The sequence below is a fragment of the Solenopsis invicta genome, chromosome 5 (genome assembly GCF_016802725.1).
Source record: "Solenopsis invicta isolate M01_SB chromosome 5, UNIL_Sinv_3.0, whole genome shotgun sequence".
Lineage (NCBI taxonomy): Eukaryota > Metazoa > Arthropoda > Insecta > Hymenoptera > Formicidae > Solenopsis > Solenopsis invicta.
Genome location: NC_052668.1, coordinates 3,134,799 through 3,159,872, shown reverse-complemented (window position 1 = coordinate 3,159,872; position 25,074 = coordinate 3,134,799). Strand labels below are relative to the sequence as shown.

The following is a 25,074-nucleotide window of genomic DNA, read 5'->3' as shown; positions in this document are numbered from 1 at the left end:
AAATGCATTCTGCGCTCTACGCAGCAACTATTATTCAAATGTATCTTACACTTTGCAAAATAAGTAATGGAAATGCATTCTGCATATTTTGGAGTAAAACAGAACAAATGGATTCAGCAATTTGCGCTGTTGATGTGTGTGGGTGATATAGAAATGTACGCTCGGCTCATAAACCTGCATTCTGCATTTTGTGCAGTAAACGTTATTACATTAAAGAATTTATCATAAAATGTTTATATAAAAAAATAATATCTTGAGTCAAAATATTATTGTGTACAATATACACATCTAAAGTCCCATGCAGTTATAATAAGGTTTCTACTCAAGTGTGCGCATGGGCGCATTTATATTTTACCATTACAGTGGAAAATTCATATTCTGTAATAGATAGATGTAATTGCAGTCCGTGTGTACAAGAACTGAGTAACAACTATTTGGAAATATTAATGTATTATAATTTTCAAAGACTTTTATACCTCTATACTGCTGACATTGACGACAAAATTTTTTGAATATAATCAACTTAAATATTATTTCTGAGGTACTCTTAAATTTAAAGTACTTCAGAAATAATATTTAAATTTATTATGTTTTTTTAAATTGTAAAAGTACTTCAGAAATAATATTTAACTTTTTCATATTCAAAAGATTACGATCAGTAATACTTGAGAAAGATTTCAGACTTTTTAAATAAATTTTTAGCAATATTTTTGCGAGGTTTTAAATGCAAGAAGCGCGGACGTTTTGTTATCCCAGCAACATGTTTGAAACGTTGCAAACATATTTCGAAACTTTTCTAAAATATTTTATTTTTTTAATTAAAATATTTTTGAGACATCTCTAAAAAATTGTAGTACTGCTTGAATATATATAAACTTGTTATTACGAAATGTCAAGATAAAATGATAATACAATAATTTATTTATCACGCGAAATTTTGTTGAGGGTACCCATGTGTCATCTTTACCATACGATAAGTACGAGAAAGAGGTTATAATTTCTACCGCGTTGACGGTGGCTACTATGTCGCCACCGTCAACGCGGAGTTCGCAGATGAGGAGTCAGGAGCCGGTTTTGGATCTATAGTAGACCACTTCAGTCAGCAAATTTTAGATTACTCAACATGTAATCGAAAGTGCAAAAAATGTGACATAGACATACTCCTTTTGATCATGATTGCAGACTGAATTTTAGAGGCTCTGCCAAAGCCATGGAATCGCATGCAGCAAACAATCTAGTCAATGAAAGCGATATTTTAAAATCAAAAAATGTCGATGTTGCGTCCGGGCGTGGGTCGGACGTTTTTTTGGGGGGGGGGGGGAAATTTGATTATGAGTTATTTAATATTTTATGATTTAAGAATTGTTGTATGGGCTGCTGTTACCAGCCCTGGATTATATCCAGGGCAAAAAATTTATTTATTAGGTTCGTTTTATTATTTGTGATTAAATTTAATAATTATTTATATTTTATTATCATTATTTAGGAAGCGTGACTAGGAAACGGTGGCGTGGGATTGGATTTAAAATGATTTTGTGAGAGCATGGTTACATAAAAATAATTTTTATAAATTTTATTTAGGAAAAGAAAATATAAATAAATGAATGTTAATACAAAATATAATCCCACCAAACACAACGTTACATGTAACGTAAATGTTAGTTGTAATTTCCCACTCAACAATGTAACTGTTATATAACGAGTGTGTTATATAACAGTTACATTGTTGAGTGGGAAATTACAACTAACATTTACGTTACATGTAACGTGGTGTTTGCTGGGATAATTTATTCAAATAACAATTTGTTTTTATTTTTAAAATATATCCGGATAAGCCTTTTCTTATCTTGAAATTTGTTTGAATATTGGATTTTATTCGCGAATCGTTAAATGTTTTATTAGGTCTCTTGGTGTAGACCGATGGAAGTACCGGTCGAGTTTGTCTCCTCTCTGGTACGAACTCTGGTGCTGACTTGACAGCTCGACTCCTAAACGCTATTATTTCTTTTTTTATATCTTGTTTGGGAGGATGGTAGGAAACGGCGAGCTCCGGGAATTCAAGGTTCGGTAATTCCGCTGGGAAGGGAGAGGTGTCCGGGAACTCCGTCCAATGTGTAGGTGATTCAAAATTTTTTATTTCATTCAGCTCTTTATGTAGAGCGCGTAAGAATCGTTTACGTCCTCCGGCCTTACCACGATGAGTTTTCTTGCCTATGTTGCTTTATAAAGAATTGCCATTTTGTTGATTAATAAAAGTTTCTGATTAAAAAGAAAATGAAAGTGAATTCTTACCGGTTTTTCGAACGTTAACTTAATTTGAAGAGAGAGAGGATTGTTTTACGGAAGCGTATGCGCGGGAGTACAATGAATGGAACAGTAGGAATGATCTTGAAAATTAATTTTTAGTTATTTAAATTAATTTCACGTTATATTTAATTTTAATTTAAAATTAAACGTTTTTAAGTTTAATTCTAAATGTGAATACCGGAGCATCGAAGAATAACTTAGGATGCCGGAGTGAAAAGATTTTTAGGAAGGAAGAGAGGTTATGAGATAAAAGGAAAGAGATGCCGAAGAAGGCGCAATCACAAGCATGACACCAGGTCGCGCGCAACTCGAGAAAATACACATCTCAGGGTATAAAGGAAAAAAATGGAAGTAGTGGTCAAGAAGTGGTGCAGGCTAATTACGCCGTAACCAATCTGAGGACAGGAGAACGAGGAAGGAGAGAAGGAGTGTAGATTAGGTTGAGGCCGCACTCAAGCATACGCTCGGTGTGGTTCAACTGCCATGTTCTACAAAGGAGAGGTAGAGAAAGAAGGAGACATCCCGATGCTATTCCTCGGCTGCCTTGTTTGTAAGAATAACCCTCCCGTCGTTGGGATTCCTCTGCCAGTCTTACCGTTGGCTGGCCGCCTGTTCAAGCGCACACTCCGACTGTTCAGAGCGATCTAATCAAAAATTGCTCCGCGCGCGCTCCTTTTATACGCACCGGACGCGCGAGGGTGCTTATGCAACACCACCTATAGACAAGGCCTCTCCACCTTGTTCGGAGAGGGGTCTGACGTCATCAACAGTAGGCCATTCATCTTTCAGTTTTATAATGTTATAATCTTATGTTTCATGCGACATTAACGAAAATTTTTTAATAGTGTAGTGCGTTTTGATAAGAATTTTTTCTTGTGGATAGTTGATAAATGCCTATTATTGAGGTAAATCATAATTTTATTAATTTACCGAATTATGAACGTATTTAGAAAACTGACCGTTATAAGTTAGATTTGGATCATACTTCTTTATTATTGAAATTATGTATTTTTTTTATAGCAATGCCTTTCAAATGTTGTGTGCCAAATTGTAATGGCAACTACAAAAATGGGCCAAAAGTTGCAACGTTTTCTTTTCCTAAAAATTAAGAAATGAAAAAGAAATGGTTGCGTGCTATTTGTAGACAGAATTTTTGTCCTACAAGTAGTTCTAAAGTAAGTTAATTTAATATATTGGTAAATAAAATTAATATTATAAATAATATATTAACGAGCAATTTATTAATTTATGAATAATCTTGACAAAAAATTCATGCATTACACTTGTTTTTGTTTATCATCATGTTTTAGGTATGCGAATTACATTTTCATTCTCACGACATTGAACGAGAAACGAGCCATTATGACGAAACTAATGGGAAATTGTTGACTGCTCCATTGCGACATCCACGTTTAATTAAAGGTAAGTGTTTAAAAATAATTTCAAAAAATTCTACAGTTACAATATTTTAATACTAATTGTGTTTATCTCGATTACATGTTTATTGTTTTGATCAAAATAATACAAAACGTAATAGACTATTTTTCAAAGAATAAAGTGCATTGATTGTATAAATATATGTATTTTAGTTATTATATTATATTTATGAATTACAACAATAAAATTATAAATATTAACACTTGGAACTTAATACTCCTCATAACGAGACAACATATTCCTTTTCTCATTTTTTTTACAGACGCTGTTCCAAGTCAGTTATCAAATAATCCTAAATACTTATCAAAAAGTGAAGCACCTCATCGAGAAAATCCAGAAAAGAAACGTTTAAAGATAGAGTATATAATGATCGAGCAAGCAATTGCAAGCAGCATAGAATCGAGAAAGGTATTTGATGAAAAAAACGGATTTTCTACGTTAGAAGAGTTGTATGTGAAATTGAAGGATTGCATTTATATACAAAAGTGGATAATTTCGCATAAAGACAAAACTATTTATTTCTTTCATGTAGAAGATATATCATATCCAAACGTTAAATGTTGTGCACGAGTGTTGGAGAATTTCACCGTCACTTTATTTTATGGATCAAAGGAAGTTAAATATTTGAAAAAACTCAAATTTCCATTGGTAGTAAGCAATATCATTGAAATTGAAGATATTCTCAACCAAGCCTTAATATCATTGAAAGAAAAATATCAAGACTGTTCGGTGAAGGAGAAAATAAATACTTATATCGATATTTTAAATTCATTGTCAACAACATTATTTGAACGAAAGCCGGTTATAGACTTTTTATTGCAACAAATTAAATTATTAGATACTTCGAAGAAAAATGCATTCCGATATTCATGCGAAACTATTTTGTTTTGTGGATTAGTTCATTCAATTTCTCCACATGCTTACAAATTTCTTCGTAACTCTGGACATTTATTATTACCATCGTCAACTACTGTAAAAAGAATTTGTAGCAATTTTTCAACTAATCCTCAATTAGAGCAAGATGAGTCAACTTTTCTACATTTCATCGAAATTCAAACTACTTAATGCTGAGGATAAAAGAGTTACATTGATGATAGACGAAATTCATATAAAACCGTATATCGACTATAAAGGCGGAAATATAGTGGGAAGAGCTTTTAATAGTACAGAGTGTGCAACGAGCGCTCATGTATTTATGATCAATAGTATGTTATCAACCTACAGAGATGTTGTACATATTTTACCAGTAAAAACGCTCCAAGTATCAACCCTCCATGACTTCATTGCAAAAATTGTCATTGGTTTAGAAAATATTGGTTTTGAAGTGTTAGTTGTTGTTTCTGACAATAACGCAATCAACAAAAAGGCAATGTCTTTTTTTAGTAATCCACCGGAAATATCGAATGTGTACTGCAATCCTAAAGATTCCTCAAGACCTCTGTTTTATGTTATTGATTCAGTACACATAATAAAAGACATTCAAAATAATTGGATAAATCAGAAACCACATCAATATATGGAATATCCAGATTTTAAAGAAGAGAAAATGAGACTTGCTTCATTTCAAAGTCTTAAAGATATGCACTCTACAGAAAAGGATAATTTGTTGCAATATGGATACACGCTATCTTTAAAATCCTTATATCCAACGTCAATCGAACGACAGAATGTCAAGTTAGCTTTACAAATTTTCAATACCAATGTTGTTACGGCGCTGCGTGAACTTGGCCCAAAAAAACATTTCGAATATTTTGAAGATACTGCTGCATATATAGAGTTAATTTCTCAGTGGTGGGATATAGTAAATGTTAAAACCTTGCTAAAAGGAAAAAGACATAGGAATCATTTTGAAGAACCAATCACCAAAAATTCGGATCATATAGAATTTCTAAAAAATTTTTTGAATTGGTTAAACAGATGGAAAAATTGTGAAGGTGGTGGAAAATTATCAAAAGAAACTCATTTTGCTTTATTTCAAACCACAGATGCTTTGATAAAGTTAGCCATTTACTGCTTGGATGAAAAACATTGGATTTTTTTTTGTGTGGAAAGATCCAAACCGATCGATTGGAAGAACGTTTTGGAATGTACCGACAACAAGCTGGAGCACAATGTCATGTATCAATTCGTCAAGTTTTTGAATCTGAAAGTAAGCTTCGTATGCAGAATACCGTGCTACTTCTTTTAAGGTCCAAAGTATATGGAGATATAGAAATTACTTCGACAGATATCTCAGAATTCGTGGAAAATTCCGAAGATGAAGAGGGAGTTCAAAATTCTGGTTTACATAATTTTCTTTTACATTGAATTTTGTAATATAAAAATTGCATTAAATTTGAAAATATTTTTGGATTTATAGAAATTTGTAAAATAATACTTTTGTAAAAAAAATTTCTCTTTAATTCTATCGTTAAAATAAAAAAATAAAAACATATTTTTACACATTTTGTAGAATAATTTTGAAATCTTATTTCAGAAAAATGATTGTAATAAAAAATAAAATTAATTGAAACTTCAAGCAACTCCATATTTTATAAATTTTAAATAAATTTGATTTTCTCATAACTATATTTCCAGATCTCCTTCCAAGTTCCAATCATTATAATCATTTGGGTTTATTATTTCATTCTTATTTTCTTAATTCTATTATTTCCAAACATTTCAAATAAATCCAAAATATTTCAGAAGCTACTTAGATAGGATATTTTCACAATAATTATGTTAAGGTAATTCTACAATTTGATACTGCAATAGTTTTTATAATAATTACAAAATTGTAAAATGTATTCAGCAATAATTGTGTCAGTAATTATGAAAGTGTCTAAGTAAAAAAATCTGAAAAAATGAATTAATCACAATACAAAACATGTTTTTACACAAGATATGGGTACATTAATTTTTTTCAGATTTCTGATTTAGACCACTTTCATAAACTACTGGCACAATTGTGTTTAATGAATCTTACAGTTATTGAAGCATTTACTTCAGGCTTCAATTTTATAAAGATTGCTATATATTTTAATAATTAATTTTTAAATTAATAACTTCAAAATTTTCATTTTGAATTATAACATATTTTATATTTTAAAATGAAACTAAAATTAAAATTTTACATGCTTTCCTATCTGGATAGAAAACTTTATATTAATTTACATTTTTTAAAAATATGCATTGACATTTTTAATTGATTTTTTATTAGGAAATATACCCGTATCATTAAGAAATGCATGTGTTATTGATGAAGAGGACCTTAACAATATCGAAGACAATACTTGGTCACTTCTTGTATATGTAGCAGCATACACTTCATATTCAGCGATTAAAAAATTTAAATGCGAATACTGCAAAGTTTTTTTAACTGGTGATAACATACATTTTTCAGCTTTAATAACAGCAAACGATCGAGGAGGTTTATGTTATCCCAACGAAGACGTTGTTACATGTGCAGCATTTACTTTCTTAATTGTCCAAAAATTACTAGAAAATGAACATGATTTTCTCATACAAAAAAATCAACTTGTCAAGATTCTAACATTCGAAACTATACGATTTGTATTTGGAACTTTTTTTAGGACATTGTTGTTCAAAGCATTCAACTCAAATGTTAATTATAAAAATTACGCATGCACTCTCTAACATCCTTTTAAATAATTACACAAAAAGGCAAAATGATATTATAAGAAAAAAAACAATGCCAGCCTGCAAAAGAATTAAACCAAAGATATAAACCAAAGCTGTTTTATTATTTTATTAAAAGAATTTATTGTTATTATATTTAATAAAATAATTTAATAATTTTTAAATTAGTTTCCTTATTTTTTAACCAACAATGCAAGTACATATTTATTTTTAAAAAAATTTATAATAAAAAACTTTGATTAAAAGTTCAATCGCATATACGCTTGGCACTTGAAAATAGAATAGCGAATAGCCTACTAGTGATGACGTCACGATTTCAGTGGAGAGGCCTTGTCTATAGGTGGTATTGGCTTATGGGTTCGAAAATGGTGCTACGGCGCGACCTCGCGGCTAGCGCTGGCTCCCACGCTTGTAAACGCCCGCGCGGGGGCGAGCCGCAGAACTAAGGGGGGGGGGGGAACTGCGTTCCGCTGGCGGCCGTATTCCGTCGCTCGATTGCGCGCTGCCGAATATTCGAGAACGCTGTACGGCCGCGCGCGCTCGCGGGCGCATTTTAATATTTTAAAATCGACACAGCCACGTCGAAGGAATCCGATATATTAGTTAATTATGCGATTATTAATATCACAGAGAATTTTCCATAATGAATCCATAGGTTAACGCGACTGTTTTAGAAATGTTTTGATTTAGAAATATTATCGGATGACGTGAGAAAGGAAAAAATTTTAAACGCCAGACGTAACAGTCGAAATTGGCATTCTTGTTGGTGACGACGATAGTTCCGTCATAGCTGCTTGTCGAGCGGGTGCTTCGCATTCAATTGCAAAATTATTAGATGTCAATCATACATCCAAAGGAGTGAAGAAATGCCTCTATAATATAGGAAAACAACACAAAGAGTTGACAAAAGACGGAATAACCTACTTTCACAGATGTTTCACATACGCTATGACCCAGAATAGGGGTAAAAGTACAGCTATGGCCGAGACGATAAGGAGTATCCCTTATCACGCGTTCAATCAGCATGAAAAATGCGGCCAATGGTGTGGATACGTGAAAGACAAGGAAAATTATAATCACAGAATGATTCCAAATGGCTTTAAATTATTTGAGGTACTTAAGGAAGTCTTTGATAAACTGGCATCAAATGCAAAAAAATTTTCTGTAGACGCCTCCAGTAATGTAAATGAAAGCCTTAAGAACGGCTAGTAAGGCGCCTAAATCTAAACGTCTAAGCTTAATAGCATCAACCGATTATCGATACGCTTCTGTTGTTAGGCAAAAGAACATTAAAGAAAGTTACCCTCAAATAGTTGCAAAAATGTTGACATTGTCGCCTGGTAAACATCATTCCAAGCAGGTTAAGAAAATTTATTCAATTAAAAAACGACGACAATTAACAACAGCAAGTCGTGCATTTAAATTGAGGCGTATGCAATTAAAAAAATACAGAGCTTCTCTACGATACCAAAGAGAACTTTCAGAAGGTGTTACTTACAAAGTAATTCTGCTTTATTGAAAGAGCCAGCCGTACAAATAAATAAAGAAGTGAGTGACGAAGGTACTATGGAAGAAGATATTCCCATAGTATATCTTGACCTCGCAACCTCAGGATTTCAAAGAAATTGCGATATTTTGCAAATGGCAGCCAAATGTGGTAAAAATTCTTTCAACGTTTATATTACACCTAATCAAGAGATTTCTGCAGCTGCCACTGCAGTACATGGTCTTCGAAAATGTCAAGCAGAGTTAATATTGTATGGTAAACCAGTTCCTTCAGTTCCACCAAGGCCTACAATAACAAATTTGTATCAATGGTTAATTTTATTAAAAAAGAAATGTTATATAGCGGTACATAATTTGAGTTTTGATAGACCAAGATTGATTGATTTAATAACAGTTTAGTCTTTAAGCGAAGAGTTTGCTGACATTATTGTAGGATTTATAGATACCTTACAGGTTATAAAAAAAGAAACCTATATGAAATAGAATGTATTATTGTTATATGGTGATAATAAAATGTTTTAAATAAATATAAAAGAAGGATACTTTGTGATTATTCTTTTTTATTACAAATCTTCAAATTAAAATACAAAAAATAAATATAATTATTAATTTATTTTTTTCTTATAAATGCATTAAGGAACATTTGGCGAAAAATACATAATAGCATTTCTTTTTTCAATGCCTTCGTTTTGTACAGTGTTATTTTCTATAATTCTAAATTTTTCTTCTATAAAATCAGATTCATCTATAATAATAGGAATATCAATTATATCATTTTTTAACAAACAGATATATAAAATATAGCAGGCGATTATATATTTCGGAATCAAATCCGTTCTTTGCATAGAGAGAGTATCTAAAAGACTTCTCCAACGACCTTTTAATAAACCTAAAGATCGTTCAACCATGATTCTAATACTTGATAAACGTTTGTTGAAATTAATTTGCCTTTCAGATAAATGTTCGTTATCTTTGAATGGTACATATTTCGAAATACAGTAAGCTGCATCTCCCAGTATGTGACTGTCATTAGGAAAATAGGCATCTGTACACATGTTTTCAATGTTTGATAATCTGAAAACACGATTGTCATGTACAGATCCAACTTGTTCACAATAGCAATGTATGAATTTTAAGTCTGCATTACAAACAAACTAAAACAAAATTATATTAAAAATATTAATAATATAAAACTAAACATTTGTGATATAAAGAATATAATGTTGAATAAATACAAATAATAATAAAAATATTAATATAACAACAGAACAAATGTGTAATAAAATAATGTACATTGAAAGCTCAACAAATAAGATTAATAACTTACTTGCAACTGAATAGAATGATACTCTTTTCTATTAATATAGGATTCATTATGATCTTTTGGGGCTATAATTTTTATGTGTGCCATCGATTGCGCCAATAACTCCTGGAAAACTATAATTTTGCTTTATTTTTTCTACAGTTTGCTCTGCCTCTTCCATCGGCCAACGAATGAATTGTTTTTCATGTGCATATAAAGCATTTACTACTCGTTGCACAATGCGCCACGCTGTTGCTTTACCAATATTGAATCTATCAGAAACACACCTAAACAAAACCACTTGTAATAAATTTACAATTATTGTAATGTATGTTCATACCTATAGGAATTCGGTGTTGCCATCATCCAGATAGCTAAGAGTAATTGTTTTTCTGGTAATATAGGATGCCTGCCAAAGTCGATTTGTGTAGACAATTTTGGATGTAATAATTCCAATAATAATTGAAAGTATTCAGATTTAATCTGAAATAATAAAATATATTACAGTAAATTCTTCATAATTTTTCTATTTTTTAATTAAATCTAAATTAATATTAAATAATATAAAAATTATACAATTCCTTTAAGTAGTATAAGAAATTTTATTTTATTAACAATATACTTTTATATAAAATAATAAAAAATAATATTAAATAATATTTAATAATATTATTGTATATAAAATTATAAAAAAATCACAAGAAATAAAATCTATCAAATAAGGTTCATCTTTAATTAGTTGAATATACATTTTGTTATTGTTTTATTTCTTTATATTTTAAAGTATATTATTTTCACATTTTAAAGTATATTATTTCTTATCCACTTACTGAAAATGCATTTGAAAATCTTCATCTGTATATAAAAACACCACGTGTTCAACATAATTCATACTACATACACGTGAATGTTTCTCATTTATCGTAGCCATTAATAATAACTCATTTTCTTCATCTTTTGAAGAATCAAAAGATTCCACTAAATGCTTTAATACTTTTATTAATATTATTAATGCTTTTGCACTCATTCTATACTTTGGCACTTACAGGTTATATTTATATACTTTCACAGTAATGCAAAATCCGTTCCGTTATTAAACGTTACAACGTCATAAAAGCATTGCAAGTAATTTCGGAACAACTTTGTAGCACTACTTATGACGTCAGTACTGGCAGTAAACGGAACGCAGCCTTAGTCGTGCTATCCAGTAAACAGAAATAGATTGAAGTAAATTCGTATGGTTATTGCCAAATCCAAATTCTTGATTTTTTAAAAATCAATTTAAGCTTAAGAATCTACTTTAATTCGTAAGGTGGAATTGAAACTACGACATTCCTATACTATCAATCCAAAAAAGATTCCGCGGTTCACATCAATCCATTGTAACACATGAAACGGACTAATGTTATGAAGATTTAACACTACCTGATTTTTTTTATTCGGAACAATAAAAAAATGTATATTTTTTTGCATATCCATAAGACTGTCGAGGAACCGAGTGATTGAATTGTACAAAGCGCTTGTAACTATCACCTGAAATGATACAATAAAAGAGAACTTCATTGGACAAGTGCAATTTTATATTGAAATAGATGGTAACCATTTCGAACACCAATCTTAAAGTTTTAAAAACAAACTTTAAAATAAACTTAAAGTGTATTTTAACATTTAATTTGTAGTACAATATCGTTTATTACTTTACTTCCTTTGATTTCTTTACTGTATTGCTCTCTTTTTCTCTCACATCATAATTTAATTTTATTTCCTAAATATGAAATTTATTTATATTAAATGACAATTTCAAAATATATACATTTTTTCTAATATTGTTTATGATAGAACTTTTTGTAAAATTATGGAAATGTTTTTCGACTGAAGCTTTTAATATTATTTTGATCAGATAATTTAATATTGATTTTATTCATAAATTTCTTTATTTATAAAATATATTTTAAAGGCATACTTTTACTCATATATGATGTTTTATTGAATTTACAATTGACATTACTTCTCGTCAATTAAAGTAAACTCAATTTAAGAATACAATAGTTAATAGATTTCATGATATTTTTGCAACAATTTTCGGTATCGTGCCGTTTAGTGGTATTCCTCAAAGCGTCTAGCTGGTCGCTTGATTGCGTCGAATTTTATGGTGCAAATATCACGCCCTATGGTTGGATAATTTCAAACGCTCATCATTTGAAAACTATTGACACAACAAAATATCACAACATTTTGCTATTAACATTTTTTTACTCACTTTTTATAATACGTACGTGCCTGCTCCTCTGGTTTCACCTGGATCACCCTGTATAATTATATATAAAAATATTTCTTTATCTGGATAATTTTAAATAGATATTAAATGGCAAACACAGACATAAATATAAAAATAAAATTGTTAAAGATTATATTTTATTATCACATAATTTTTATATAACATATGTTAACAACTTTAAATTTAACTTTAAAACAAAATATTTACAACAAATATACAATAGACATAGTTATAGCCAGTCTTGGGTTGAATGAGTGAGTGAGAAAAAAAAGAATGTTTTTTTTTAATTTTGAATACGAGATCACAAACGTTAGCAAGTACAGATATATTTCTATATTGGACATAATCGAAAATAATAAACATTTTTTCTTTAGCACACGACAAATAGCTTTTCATTGACTAATGCATAAATTGAATTTCAAGTCTGGTTATAACATTAAAAGATAATCAGTTATTACCTATTCGATTTTCTTTTAATGGATCGCATTAGACTATTCTAAGATATATTTGCGCAACATTATTATTTATTGTTATATCACATCACATCACTATTCTAACATTGCAACTGCCCTTTTCTTTGATCTTTTTATTTGCTTTCTTCTTCAAAAAATGTTGACTACAAATTTGTTAACTCTTCAAAATGTTTCTCTTTCTACAGGGATTACCAGTACTATACTACAGCGTAGATATTTAATTTTACAAAGTAGAGAAGTGTAATTTTTAGTAAAAATACAACATAATGCAACGTGTTTCATTTAATTGAGATCAGTCGAAACATAGATATATCGATTCCTTAAAAGTTGACATGAGCGTCGCGATTTCCGATAGTGTACCATGAATAAGAGACGCGAAATTTTATAATTACAAGAAAGTGCGATAGGTGCACTTTGTTCTAATTCCAATTACAAATCTATTTTTTAGAATAATTAATATTTGATCCGACATACAAAATGTTGAAGTCGACAGTTTATTTCGCAGTTCACGATCGTTTAAACATTTATCTTATCTAGACTTTGTTAATATTTGAACACAACATAGTGAAACTTGTGCGTGTTAATTATCGAAGCGGAAGAGAAATGCGAACGTAAATTATTTCTATATAAATCATGGAATCGCTGTTGTAACAAATGCCGAATTAAATGACGAAATTAAGGCAAAGGCACACAGAAGATTTATGCAATAAAGCTTAGAGAGTAAACAAATCAAAAGCCAATCAAAATTGAAAATGCAAAGCCGTAACGTAAGCAAATCCAACATGTTGATTTCCCTACTGCATGTCTTATTACTTAAATCTTTCTATATGCCATGGCCTTTATAGTTTGCTTATAATTAGCAAAAGCGAGAAATGAGTCTATACACACACACACACACACACACACGCGCACGCGCACGCGCACGCGCACACACACACACACACACACACACACACACACACACACACACATATACATGTGTGCGTGTGCGTGCGTGCATGCGTGCGCGCGCGCGTGTGTGTGTGTGTACAGGGTAGGAGAAAACCGGAACAGCAAAATATCGCGAAAACTAAGTATTTTAGAAAAGTGTTTCAGATAAAAGTTGTAGCGTTTCCAAAGATCTATTTACTAATACCAGGTGTATGCATAAGTGTCTTCCGGTTTCACTAAGAGATGGCGCCAGCGAAAAGTACGCAGCGTATTAATTTGACACATACGTCATTTTGTTCGTCTGACATAGAACTACAAACACACACAAGTTGAATCCGCCAAAAACTAGCGTCTTTGTTCTATTGTTCAGTGATCATGTCGAGTTTTGTGCTTGAAAAACAACATTTGCGGCACGCATTGCTTTTTTTGTTTAATCAAAAGAAAAAGGCTGTTGAAAGTCATCGTTTGCTGGTAGAAACATATGGTGAACACGCTCCATAAATTAGAACATGTGAGACATGGTTTCGACAATTTAAAAGTGGTGATTTCAATGTGAAAGACAGTGAGCGCTCTGGTAGACCACAAAAATGCGAAGACGAGCAATTGCAAGAATTATTGGATGATAACCCAACTCAAACTCAACGGCAATTAGCAGAAGTATTACATGTATCACAAGAAACAATTAGCAGACGTTTACGAGCAATAGGCAAAATCAATAAACTCGGTAAATGGGTCCCACACAATTTGAATGAACGTTAAATGGAAAATCGCAAAGTCACTTGTGAAATGCTGGTTCAACGCCACAAAAGGAAATCATTTTTGTATCGAATTGTAACGGGTGACGAAAAATGGATTTATTTTGAAAACCCAAAGCAGAAAAAATCGTGGCTTTCACCTGGCGAAGCCGATCCATCAACACCAAGGCCAAATCGCTTCGGCAAGAAGACCATGCTCTGTGTCTGGTCGGACCAGAGCGGTATTGTGTATTATGAACTCTTGAAACCCGTTAATACACAACGCTATCGCCAACAAATGATTAATTTAAACCACGCATTAATCGAAAGACAACCGGAATGGGCCAGAAGACATGGCAAAGTGATTTTGTTACACGACAATGCGCCGTCTCACACAGCGAAACCAGTGAAAGACACCTTAAAATCTCTTGGATGAGACATCTTTCCGCACCCGCCGTACTCCCCAGACCTGGCGCCATCTGACTATCACCTCTTCGCATCAATGGGGCACGCGCTCGCAGAACAGCACTTCAGCAATTTCGAGGAAGTTGGAAAATGGCTCGACAAATGGTTTGCCGCAAAAGACAAGCAGTTTTTCTGGCATGGTATTCATAAATTACCTGAAAGATGGGCAAAATGTGTAGAAGCCGATGGCCAATATTTTGAATAAAAAAAAATTAATTTTCCTTGAAAATTACATGTTTTTTTTACCAAAAAACCGGAAAAAACTTATGCATACACCTAGTATTATCAGTTTGACCTTGGATGGCGTCGCCAAGGTCAGATCAAAATCACATTAACTTTTTTAAATGAAACACCCTATTTTTGATTCCAGAATCTAGTGTCAAGACCTTTCCAAAACCCTACAAAAAAGTTTATTTTCGTTGAGTATTTTCTGAATTGTGAGGCTTGAAAGCTACAGTGTACTGTAACTTTCAAGCGTCATAACTCGGAAAGCACTAATAATGAAAAATAATTTTTGATTGAAATTTATAGGGTTTAATGATATCACACAATGTACACATAATATTAAAAACACCTAGTTTGCTATCTCTGGGGGGCCGGGGGGGAAGGAGGAGCGAAAAAATCTTATATGCAATGTGGGGTCGTGTGAAATCAATTTCATAATGTGGGGGCATTGAAAGAAATTTCAACCGTATTCGTGATCCAAACTTCAAACAAGAACTTGAAAACAAAGAACTGAGAGCACGTGCGCTATCGATAAACGGCAGTGCTAAGGTTTTAGGAATAATTCATTCTTGGTTGACCGATTAAGCGAGCACGGATCATCAGAGGGTGGATGCCGCTCTTTGAATTACACGAACCGCGGCTACTTTCGATACACATTGAAGGACGAGACAGCTCTCAAAAAACTCTTTCAAACAAACCCTCAAAAATGGGTGTTTTTGGTGTTATGTGTAGATAGTGTAATACCATTGTAATCCTATAAATTTCAATCAGAAGTTATTTTTCATTAAGTACTTTCCGAGTTATGACGCGTAAAAGTTACAGTACACTGTAGCTTTCAAGCTCACAATTCGGAAAATATTCAACGAAAATAAACTTTCTTGTAGAGTTTTGGAAAGGTCTTGACACCAGCCAGATTCTGGAATCAAAAATAGGGTGTTTTGTTTAAAAAAATTAATGTGATTTCAATCTGACCTTGGCGACGCCATCTAAGGTGAAACTGATAATATTAGTAAATAGATCTTTTGAAACTCTACAACTTTTATCTGAAACACTTTTCTAAATTCTTAGTTTTCGAGATATTTTGCTGTTCTACTACTTTTCCCCCACCCTGTCTATAATGACTAGACACCTATAAATGTAGCTCAAATCATTGTTTTCACTGAATACAAAACTTTGATCTCACGTCATTGATTCTTTACTCTTTATGAATGAGTACTTACTCTTCGTATTACTACCCTCAATTTATTAATTGGTCCAAAGCATTAGCACTCTCCTTATATATGTACACATATACAACTCTTGCTTATTAAAACTATATCTCTCATTTATAATACTTTGTCTAAAATCAGCCAAATACTAAAAACAATAAGTACAGAACGCACTGGATGTGTGTATGTGTGCCCCGTTATGAAAACCTTTTAAACTTTCAACATGTAGCAGAGAGTGCGTTATTTATTCATTAATTATTAACATGATATAAAGCCTTAATAGCATAAAAAATATTACTGTTTAGTGAAAAGTAGTCTTATAAATGAATATTTCTTTGATTTTCATCAACTCTTATTACATAGTATATACAGATTTCGGTAAAAACACTGAATTTCTTGTTTTTTTGTGAACTTAATTACAGGATATAGTATAGCATATAGGATCCAAAATCACAAATTTAATAGTCTCGAATTAGTAATTATGTATGTAATCATATATGTACCAGATTTTAGTAACAGTTTGTGAAAGCTATATTTGCGTTTGCAAGATAAATTGGTAAGAAATATAAAGAGGTAGTTATCAGAAATGTATAATGAGCACGAACAAATAAAGCTTATCATTTGCATTTGTCGTAAATTGACTCGCAAATTGTTCGGCGTTATTGTCCGGCAGTAACATTATTTATCTGTAATGTTTAGTATGAAAATAAAGCGATATATTCGGGGAAAGTAAGATTATCGTTATTTCACCATAAGATAAAAACGACTAAAATGACAATTTAAATGAAAAAGTTTCTATTACATCGATGATAATGTAATACGAAATGTAGCGTATTCTCAATTCTCTCATTATTGTCTTATTATGCTTCATGATCGCCACTGTCTATTCCTATTAAAGATTCCGTTTGCTCTGCTTCAAGATCTGGTATCCTGAAAATATTCATTTTTTATGTAGTTTGTACATTTCATACACAGTATATGTATCTTACGATATCATAATTTTAGTCAATTCATATTTTATTCATTACTGTGATTTAATTAGGGTTGAATCAATTAATCCTTTTTAGACTAAGTATAAAGTAAAAGTTATTAACTTATAAAATTAGTTTAGTTATGTTAAAAATTGCATGAATATAAAACTATATTACTCGAAAACCTCGCAAAATGAGAAGTTCAGATTTTAATGAAACTTCGCATAAATATGGAAGAGGTAAATACATGAATTTAGAAATTTTTGCGGTTAAAAAATTTTGAAAAAGTAAAACCACCCCTCACAGGTAGATTTTTGCCTTTTTTCAATATATCTCGTAAACTAAACAAAATATCAAAAAATGTTTTGTACTAAGTTTTACAGCAAAAGTATCTTTACTTAATTTCGCTATTCATTAAAAAAATTTTTTTTTTTTAATTTACCCTTTATATCTCCATTTACAGATTATTTACTGCATTAAAATTCCAATTTTAATGGAACTTGATATAAATGTAGAAGGAGTAAATACATAAATTTAAAAATTTTCAATTGCGACTAAAAGAAACGGTTTAAAGGGATAAAATTATCCTTCAAAAATAAAGCGACTTTTGCTTTTTTTCAATATATGTATATCTCGTAAATTAAACAAAATATTAAAAAATGTATTATACCAAAGTTTTACATTACAAATATTTATTTAATTACTTTATACATTTTCCGAAAAAATTATTTATCGAAAATTCATCTATTATATTCATTATTTACGAATTATTTATTGCATTAAAATTCCAATTTTAATGAAACTTGGCGTAAAGAAATAAATTTAGTAATTTTTAATCGTAGCTAAAAACAGTTCAAAGGTGAACTATCATAAACACATAGACACATAGATACAAAATAAAATTACCTTAATTTTATTGTATTATATTATTACATACAAAAGTTCAATTTTTGAAAAAAATCTTTGTAGAAAAATAAAAAGTAGTTAAATAAAGATATTTATACTGTGAAACTTTGAAATAAAATATTTTTTTATATTTTGTTCAGTTTACGAGATATATTGAAAAGAAGCAAAAGTCTCTTTAAGAGATGGTTTCACCCATCAAACCATTTTTAGCCAAAATTGAAAATTTCTAAATTCATGCATTTACTTTTCATTTACATTTGTAACAAACCGCCTTCCGCGACCCCCTCGGACCGTCTACCGCTCCAAGCTGTCCAGCCGAACACCCGCCGGACAGCCAAACAACCGGCGCAAGGCCGAATAATTTATTTCAAACCAGCGTAGCACGCAAAAACGCATCCGCGCGTAGAGAACGTCTCCGCGCGCACGCGAAAAGCGACCGAAGTGGCAGTCGCTGCCTATCTCGAGTGGCGGGGATCCCCTTTCCGCTACCAAACCGTCCGTACCCCGTACCGTCCTTCCTCGCGAGATTCGGCTATATAAACGCCGACAATCGAGGCTTCTTATCCAAGCCGTCCGTCCGTAAGAAGTGGTATTCCTTCCGCTGTGAACCAAACTCAAGCGCCTTGGGTTCTGCCGTGAAATCTCGGCGACGAGTATCCTATCTGCTTCCAATTCTACGGGCTCAAGTGCCTTAGGCTCAAACGAGAGAACCGGAGAAATCACAATCCGATCTCCTCTCCGTCGGCACCGATTCACGATTTGGTGTGTGGAGCTCCGCGCCTCCACCAAGAGATCTTGGCGTGAGTCGTTGCCACTGCCGCAACAATACCGCGGTATTAACCGCTGCGCGTCGCGATCGCGTCTCGAAGTACAGTTGTACCGCGCGCGCGAATCATATTGTCACCGGGCCCGCGCGCCCGTGGCCGTGGCCTTCGGCAAGGCCGAGCCGGCTTGTAAACAGGGATTCCGAGTTCGGAGAAATTCGACTCGAGTCATCTACGTGTAAATATCTCGCAAATATTCGTCCGTTCGCGCGTCGTTACCGCTTCCGTCCGTCCGAGCGCTATACTTTCCGTTCCGTCCGTCCGCGCGTTATTTCTTCGTTTCGTCCGTCCGCGCATAAAAATAAGTACTACGTCACGTCCATCCGAGCGTCACCCTCATTTATCCGGTCGCGTCCGCGAACACCACATTGTATCTTCGTTTTCGTATATAATAAACTGAGTTCTTTTGTCAACTTACAAAGTCAGTCTAACTCTCTCGGCGACCTACCCGCGTCCTCGCCCACCAAAATAACACCGCCCGTGCGCGGAAGTCAGGTCGTTACACATTTATTCTAACAAGGGGAAGATCAGGTGAGTCACCCTGGGATTTCGATCCCAATTTTTTTAGTTACTCTGGAGACGAACAAAAAGTTTACGTCTCCCGCGTTTGATCGAATCGGCCTTAGTTTCGAAATAATAAATTTGTGAAAATTGGACATACCGCGGCGCGCCACATGAGCTTTCCTGGTAACTGTTTTCCCAACCAGTGCAGTCGGCTCCGTGCGTTAGGTGCTTGCATCACAATCGTAAGATTCGGGTTCGCTCCCGGATGTGTGCAATATTTTTTTTTTTTTAATAAGTGTATTTATTTATGTTGATGATATTGATATAGTATGCAAATTTCTAAAATAGAAAATTTAATTTAATATTACTTTTTAAACATTAATTTAAATTTAATTTGAATTCAAGTAATAATATTTGAAATAATAAATAGGTAATAATAATAATAATAATAATAATAATAATAATAATATATAAGTTATTTGAAATGGATAACATATAAAGGCAACGTATCTAAATTTTCAAATTGTTTACTTTAAAATTTAATTGGAAATAATATTAACAATATTTTAAAATTCTAGTTTTTAAAATAATTAATCGTAGAAGAAGAATACCAGTGTTAAATTTAAACAATTTGAAAATTTAAATACGTTGCCTTTATATGTTATCCATTTCAAATAATTTATATATTATTATTATTACTACCTATTTATTATTTCAAATATTATTACTTGAATTCAAATTCCCTTCAAATTAAATTTAAATTAATGTTTAGAAAGTGATATTAAATTAAATGTTCTATTTTAGAAATTTGCATACTATATCAATATCATCAAGATAAATAAATACAATCATTAAAAAGAAAAAAAAAAAAAATGTTGCACACATCCGGGAGCGAACCCGGATCTTACGATTGTGAAGCAAGCACCTAACGCACGGAGCCGACTGCACTGGTTGGGAAAACAGTTACCAGGAAAGCTCATGTGGCGCACCGCAGTATGTCCAATTTTCACAAATTTATTATTTCGAAACTAAGACCTATTCAATCAAACGCTGGGAGACGTAAACTTTTTGTTCGTCTCCAGAGTAACTAAAAAAATTGGGATCAAAATCCCAGGGTAACTCACCTGATCCTCCCCTTGTAAGTTTTATTCAAATCTGAATTTCTCACTTCACGAAGTGCCCTTCTCACAATCAGTTAAAAGCTGCCTTAAAATTAAATTAAGTTAAATAAAAAGTTAATTTTAAAAGTATTATATTACAATTTTATTTTTACAAACTATATTACTTTAAGTAATAAAACAATTGGATTATTTTTAAAGGAAAATTAAATTTAATAATTTATTTGTAAATTAAGTTTATATGATAATAAAGAAATACTGTATTTTACACGGAAATGTATTTATGCAAAGAAAGCACGTTTTTCACGACATTCCGGGGTAGTTCGTAACATGGCCGTAAATGGGCAATCTTTGGGGTGGGGAATATTACCGTCGGTGAACGGCAAAAATGACATCTCCGTAAAGTGCGCATGCACACTTTTGTAAAGAAACTGTGAATATTTCGTGGTGCATGCGCTGAGTGTAGGGTCAAAATGCATGAACAAAGATAATACACTGATCTCTCATAACCTATAACCGAAACGGGCAGTGACAGGAAAACACCATGCGTTTGTTTTACCCGAAACGCGCGCTTTGCTACGCCTCGTACTGAAAACATCGTCCTCAGTCGAGAACGGCAAAGCTCGGCTCCATGTTGCATAATGTACTACTGTTTCTTTTGCACAAATACATTTTTAAAAAGTTAAAGCTTACGCCTTCAAAAGCAACTTATTGAAGTTAAAAATTGATTTATTTAAAATTAATTAAGTTATATTAAAAATATATTACTAATTTTTAACTTTATTGTTCAATTTTTTAATTTTACTACCCAATCCTAAATTTGATTTAATTCTATTTACAGAGCAAATATATATTTTACCTTGTAGATCTGTTATTTCTTCTGCATATCCAGATGAAAAACCTTTTTATCAAATCCATAACAGGATCCCAATTGTCATAATAAGATAAAAGAGATACTGTCAAAAATGCTAAAAGCATTGGAATACTTCCTAAGTAGAAAATACAAGGGTATTCAACCTTCTTCAAAAGGACATCGGCTACCATTGACATGGGCATTGTTAAGCTTACAGCCATCGTTGCTACGAGAGATGATGTCAGAAAACAACCCCTATAGATATAATAGAATGCAATTGTGCAATTACATAAAAGTTTATGTACAAAAGTTATTATTACTCAGGGTATTTATTCAAATTTTGTAAATAAATTTCCTGAAAATTCCTGGATTTTTCCAGAATTTTACTCAAAATTTCAGATTAAAGAATTTTTTAATGCAATTTCAAAATAAATTAATTTTATTATATCATTAATTGTTCCTTAATCATACAATTACAAAGATAAGCCTTTTAAATTTTAAATATTAAATTTGTAAAAGTAGAGAAAAGACAAGAGTGAAATAGAGTAGTAAGATACCATTATTTTATATAATTCGCGTTAAATTTTAAAAGCAATTCTTAAAATTATTTTGTTACAATTTATTTAGACATTGTAGGATGATTACTGGTCATAATGTTCGCTGTGTTTTTACAAAAATAAATTTCAGTTTTGCAGGTAATAGCAATTTTTACAGATGTATACTCTACGTAATTTTGAAGTATGGTACATATTAATTTTTTAATTTTAGTCTAACTTAAAGACCTTGAATGTAAATTTCAAATAATGCAATTAAACTTATATAAAATGATTTTTGATTACGTAAATTATAACAACAATTGAATTAGAAATAGAGAGTCTGCGCGGGTAAAAAGTGCGCGAACACATGTATTAATGTAAAATCATTTATTCATTTCTTTTAACAAACGAACATTTCGACTCAATTTGGAGTCATCCTCAGTGTATCAATAATAATAAAAGTCAAAAAAAGTTGAAAAACTAGCCGTCATCAGTCACCCAGTTACGGTAAGTAAAATTTTTTATGAATAAAAAATATTAAAAAAACATATAAAAAAATGGACAAAACACGTTCGAACGATCCGTTCGCATATGCACATTACTTGCATATACTCTGGATAAAATTATATATAGTGCTGTATAAAGTTATATACAGGGTGATTCAGATCGACCCATGTGTCCCGATAAAGACATATTCTTGAATAAATTCTGAGACGATTTTTCCTGTACGAAAATTTTGTCCGACGCTTACTTTTTGAATAATAAAAGGATAAAGTTAGCGAATCACGGGCCGTGTACACATGGTAGACAAAGGCGCCGCAACTCACCGTCCGACGCGGGCGCTTACTCGTGTCGGACGGTGAGTTGCGGCGCCTTTGTCTACCATGTGTACACGGCCCGTGATTCGCTAACTTTATCCTTTTATTATTCAAAAAGTAAGCGTCGGACAAAATTTTCGTACAGGAAAAATCGTCTCAGAATTTATTCAAGAATATGTCTTTATCGGGACACATGGGTCGTTCTGAATCACCCTGTATAGTGGAAAAAAAGAACTTTTGCGTAGGGTCAAAAATATATCATAAAACACATTAATTTTCAGTGTTAGACATCTCAAAGTGTCTCAAGTTAATCAAAAGTACCCCATATTCGACTTGTTACATAATTATACTTCTTAATAGGAATAACAATGACATAATTTTTTTTAAGTATGGCTCTTTAGTCTTAAAACGTCATATTGTAAAGTTCTTAAAAATTTTTTGTTGCAAAGATACAATTTAAAAAAAAAATGGATTTTTAGGCACCCCAAAATATCTTATATTCTCCTAATTACATAATTATATTTTTTAAAAGAAATGATAATGCAATATTTTTTTTAAGTATGACTCTTTAGCTTTAAAACGCTGTATTTTAAAGTCCTTAAAAATTTGTTTGTTACGAAGATATGATTTTTTAAAAGAAAAGTAGATTTTTAAACAGTTTTTTACTTTTCTTAATGGTTTTTCCTTTACAACAGCACAAAAAATTTTTTTCCACAATACCGATTGTGCAGTTACATTTCTGAGATTCTGAATTTTTATTTGAAAAAAAGATTGTTGAAAAATATTGATTAAAACAAAAGTTATAGCTTCTCAAAGTTAAAAAAGTTTCCCATACCTAAAAATGTTTTTACGTATTTTATTGTATCAATGTGTTTAAGAGTTAAATCGTAAATTCGCGAATAATCATAATTTAAATTGTAAAGCGCTGGAACTGTTGTTTTGAGATGGCTAACAAAATGTGTTGAATATATTTATGCAGAATCGTAGTGGTGGCATTTTCCTGATTATCTTTCGTTTTTTAGAAACCTATGGTCCGATAATGTAATTGTTATGAACGTCTATAGGGGTCCAATGTTTAGAACATCACAACTTGATTAACTGTCATTACGTCTCTGATTCGTTGAGTAATAAAAAATTATTCCCTTAAACAAATCTTTTTATATAAGTTAAAGTCATTGAATTAAAAATTATAAAAATTTGGCTGGTGGACTAGTAAGACACTATAAAAATCAGTAGTAAAAACTTACATTGTTAAGTAATAAAATATGAGTTAGTAGTATAAATTATGACATAGTCGTATAATTATGAGCAAGGGATTATTTCCAATTACTCTGTTCGACGTTCTGTGTGAAACTAACAAATAAATTTATAAGGAAAATGCCACCTACGATTCTGTGTAAACATGATTCTTAATGGTTGTACCTACTTTTTACCATAGAAGCATGATTTATCAACGAATATATATTTCTAATAGCGATTTCGGCTGGAGCACACCGGTTGCACATTTCAGGTGTCGGTGCAATTTTTGTGTTTGGTTAGTCAAATAACGCAGTCCCTCAATGGTGCCGCGTGTTCGTCTGGACTGGATACACCTCACAAGTGCATATTGGGTGTACACAAAGCGGACCTGAGAAAACAGTCAGAGCCAGTTTGTGTATTATCGGTAAGATGGCACACCGGTGCGCCTCAGCCGAAATCGCTATAACATTATATTGAAAATTACAAATGCGTACTCCTATAGTAAAAAATAGGTACAATCATTAAAAATCACTCTGAATATGTTTAACACATTTTGTTAACCATCTCAAAAGAACAGTTCTGAACTTTATAATTTAAATTACAATTACTCGCAAATTTACAAATTTATCTGTATTAGTCGATTGAAAAGGATCAAGTAAGATTTATTAAAGAATATTGCTCGTTATTTTAGACTAATACTCATATTAAATTGTTTAAAAATGTTGTTTTATCATTAAAAAGATCTCATTCTTCTGTATTTATTTTATGTTCAGAAAATATTGGAGAAAATATTACTTTTT

The 25,074-nt window shown here is 31.8% G+C and overlaps 2 protein-coding genes and 1 pseudogene across 3 annotated transcripts in view; 1 reads left to right on the top strand and 2 right to left on the bottom strand.

Moving 5' to 3' along the window:
• The first annotated feature begins 8,331 nt into the window (after nt 1–8,331).
• On the top strand, nt 8,332–9,288 carry LOC120357708. Its single transcript, XM_039448963.1, has 3 exons — nt 8,332–8,560; nt 8,628–8,743; nt 8,836–9,288. The coding sequence occupies exons 1-3, from the start codon at nt 8,332–8,334 to the stop codon at nt 9,286–9,288; spliced, it is 798 nt and encodes a 265-aa protein (XP_039304897.1).
• Nucleotides 9,289–9,429: 141 nt separating this feature from the next.
• Nucleotides 9,430–10,693, bottom strand: LOC105203351 (annotated as a pseudogene).
• A 5,828-nt stretch (nt 10,694–16,521) lies between these two features.
• LOC105203352 (solute carrier family 35 member F5) overlaps nt 16,522–25,074 on the bottom strand; it is a 31,955-nt gene continuing 23,402 nt past the window's right edge. For both annotated transcript variants that reach the window (XM_039448978.1, XM_039448977.1), the window contains exons 8-9: nt 21,688–21,936; nt 16,522–17,435 (exon numbers count right to left, since the gene is read on the bottom strand). In XM_039448978.1, coding sequence (XP_039304912.1) covers nt 17,366–17,435; nt 21,688–21,936 — 319 coding nt within the window. In that variant the 3' untranslated portion in view covers nt 16,522–17,365. The remainder of the gene's footprint in view (nt 17,436–21,687; nt 21,937–25,074) is intronic.

What these genes read in the sequence shown, in the direction of transcription:
- LOC120357708 (XM_039448963.1), top strand. Translation starts at nt 8,332, where the DNA reads ATGACCCAGAATAGGGGTAAAAGTACAGCTATGGCCGAGACGATAAGG. An exon ending in ATTTTCTGTAGACGCCTCCA is followed by an intron (nt 8,561 to 8,627) that starts GTAATGTAAATG and finishes TAAGCTTAATAG; the next exon opens with CATCAACCGATTATCGATAC. An exon ending in GTAAACATCATTCCAAGCAG is followed by an intron (nt 8,744 to 8,835) that starts GTTAAGAAAATT and finishes AAAAAAATACAG; the next exon opens with AGCTTCTCTACGATACCAAA.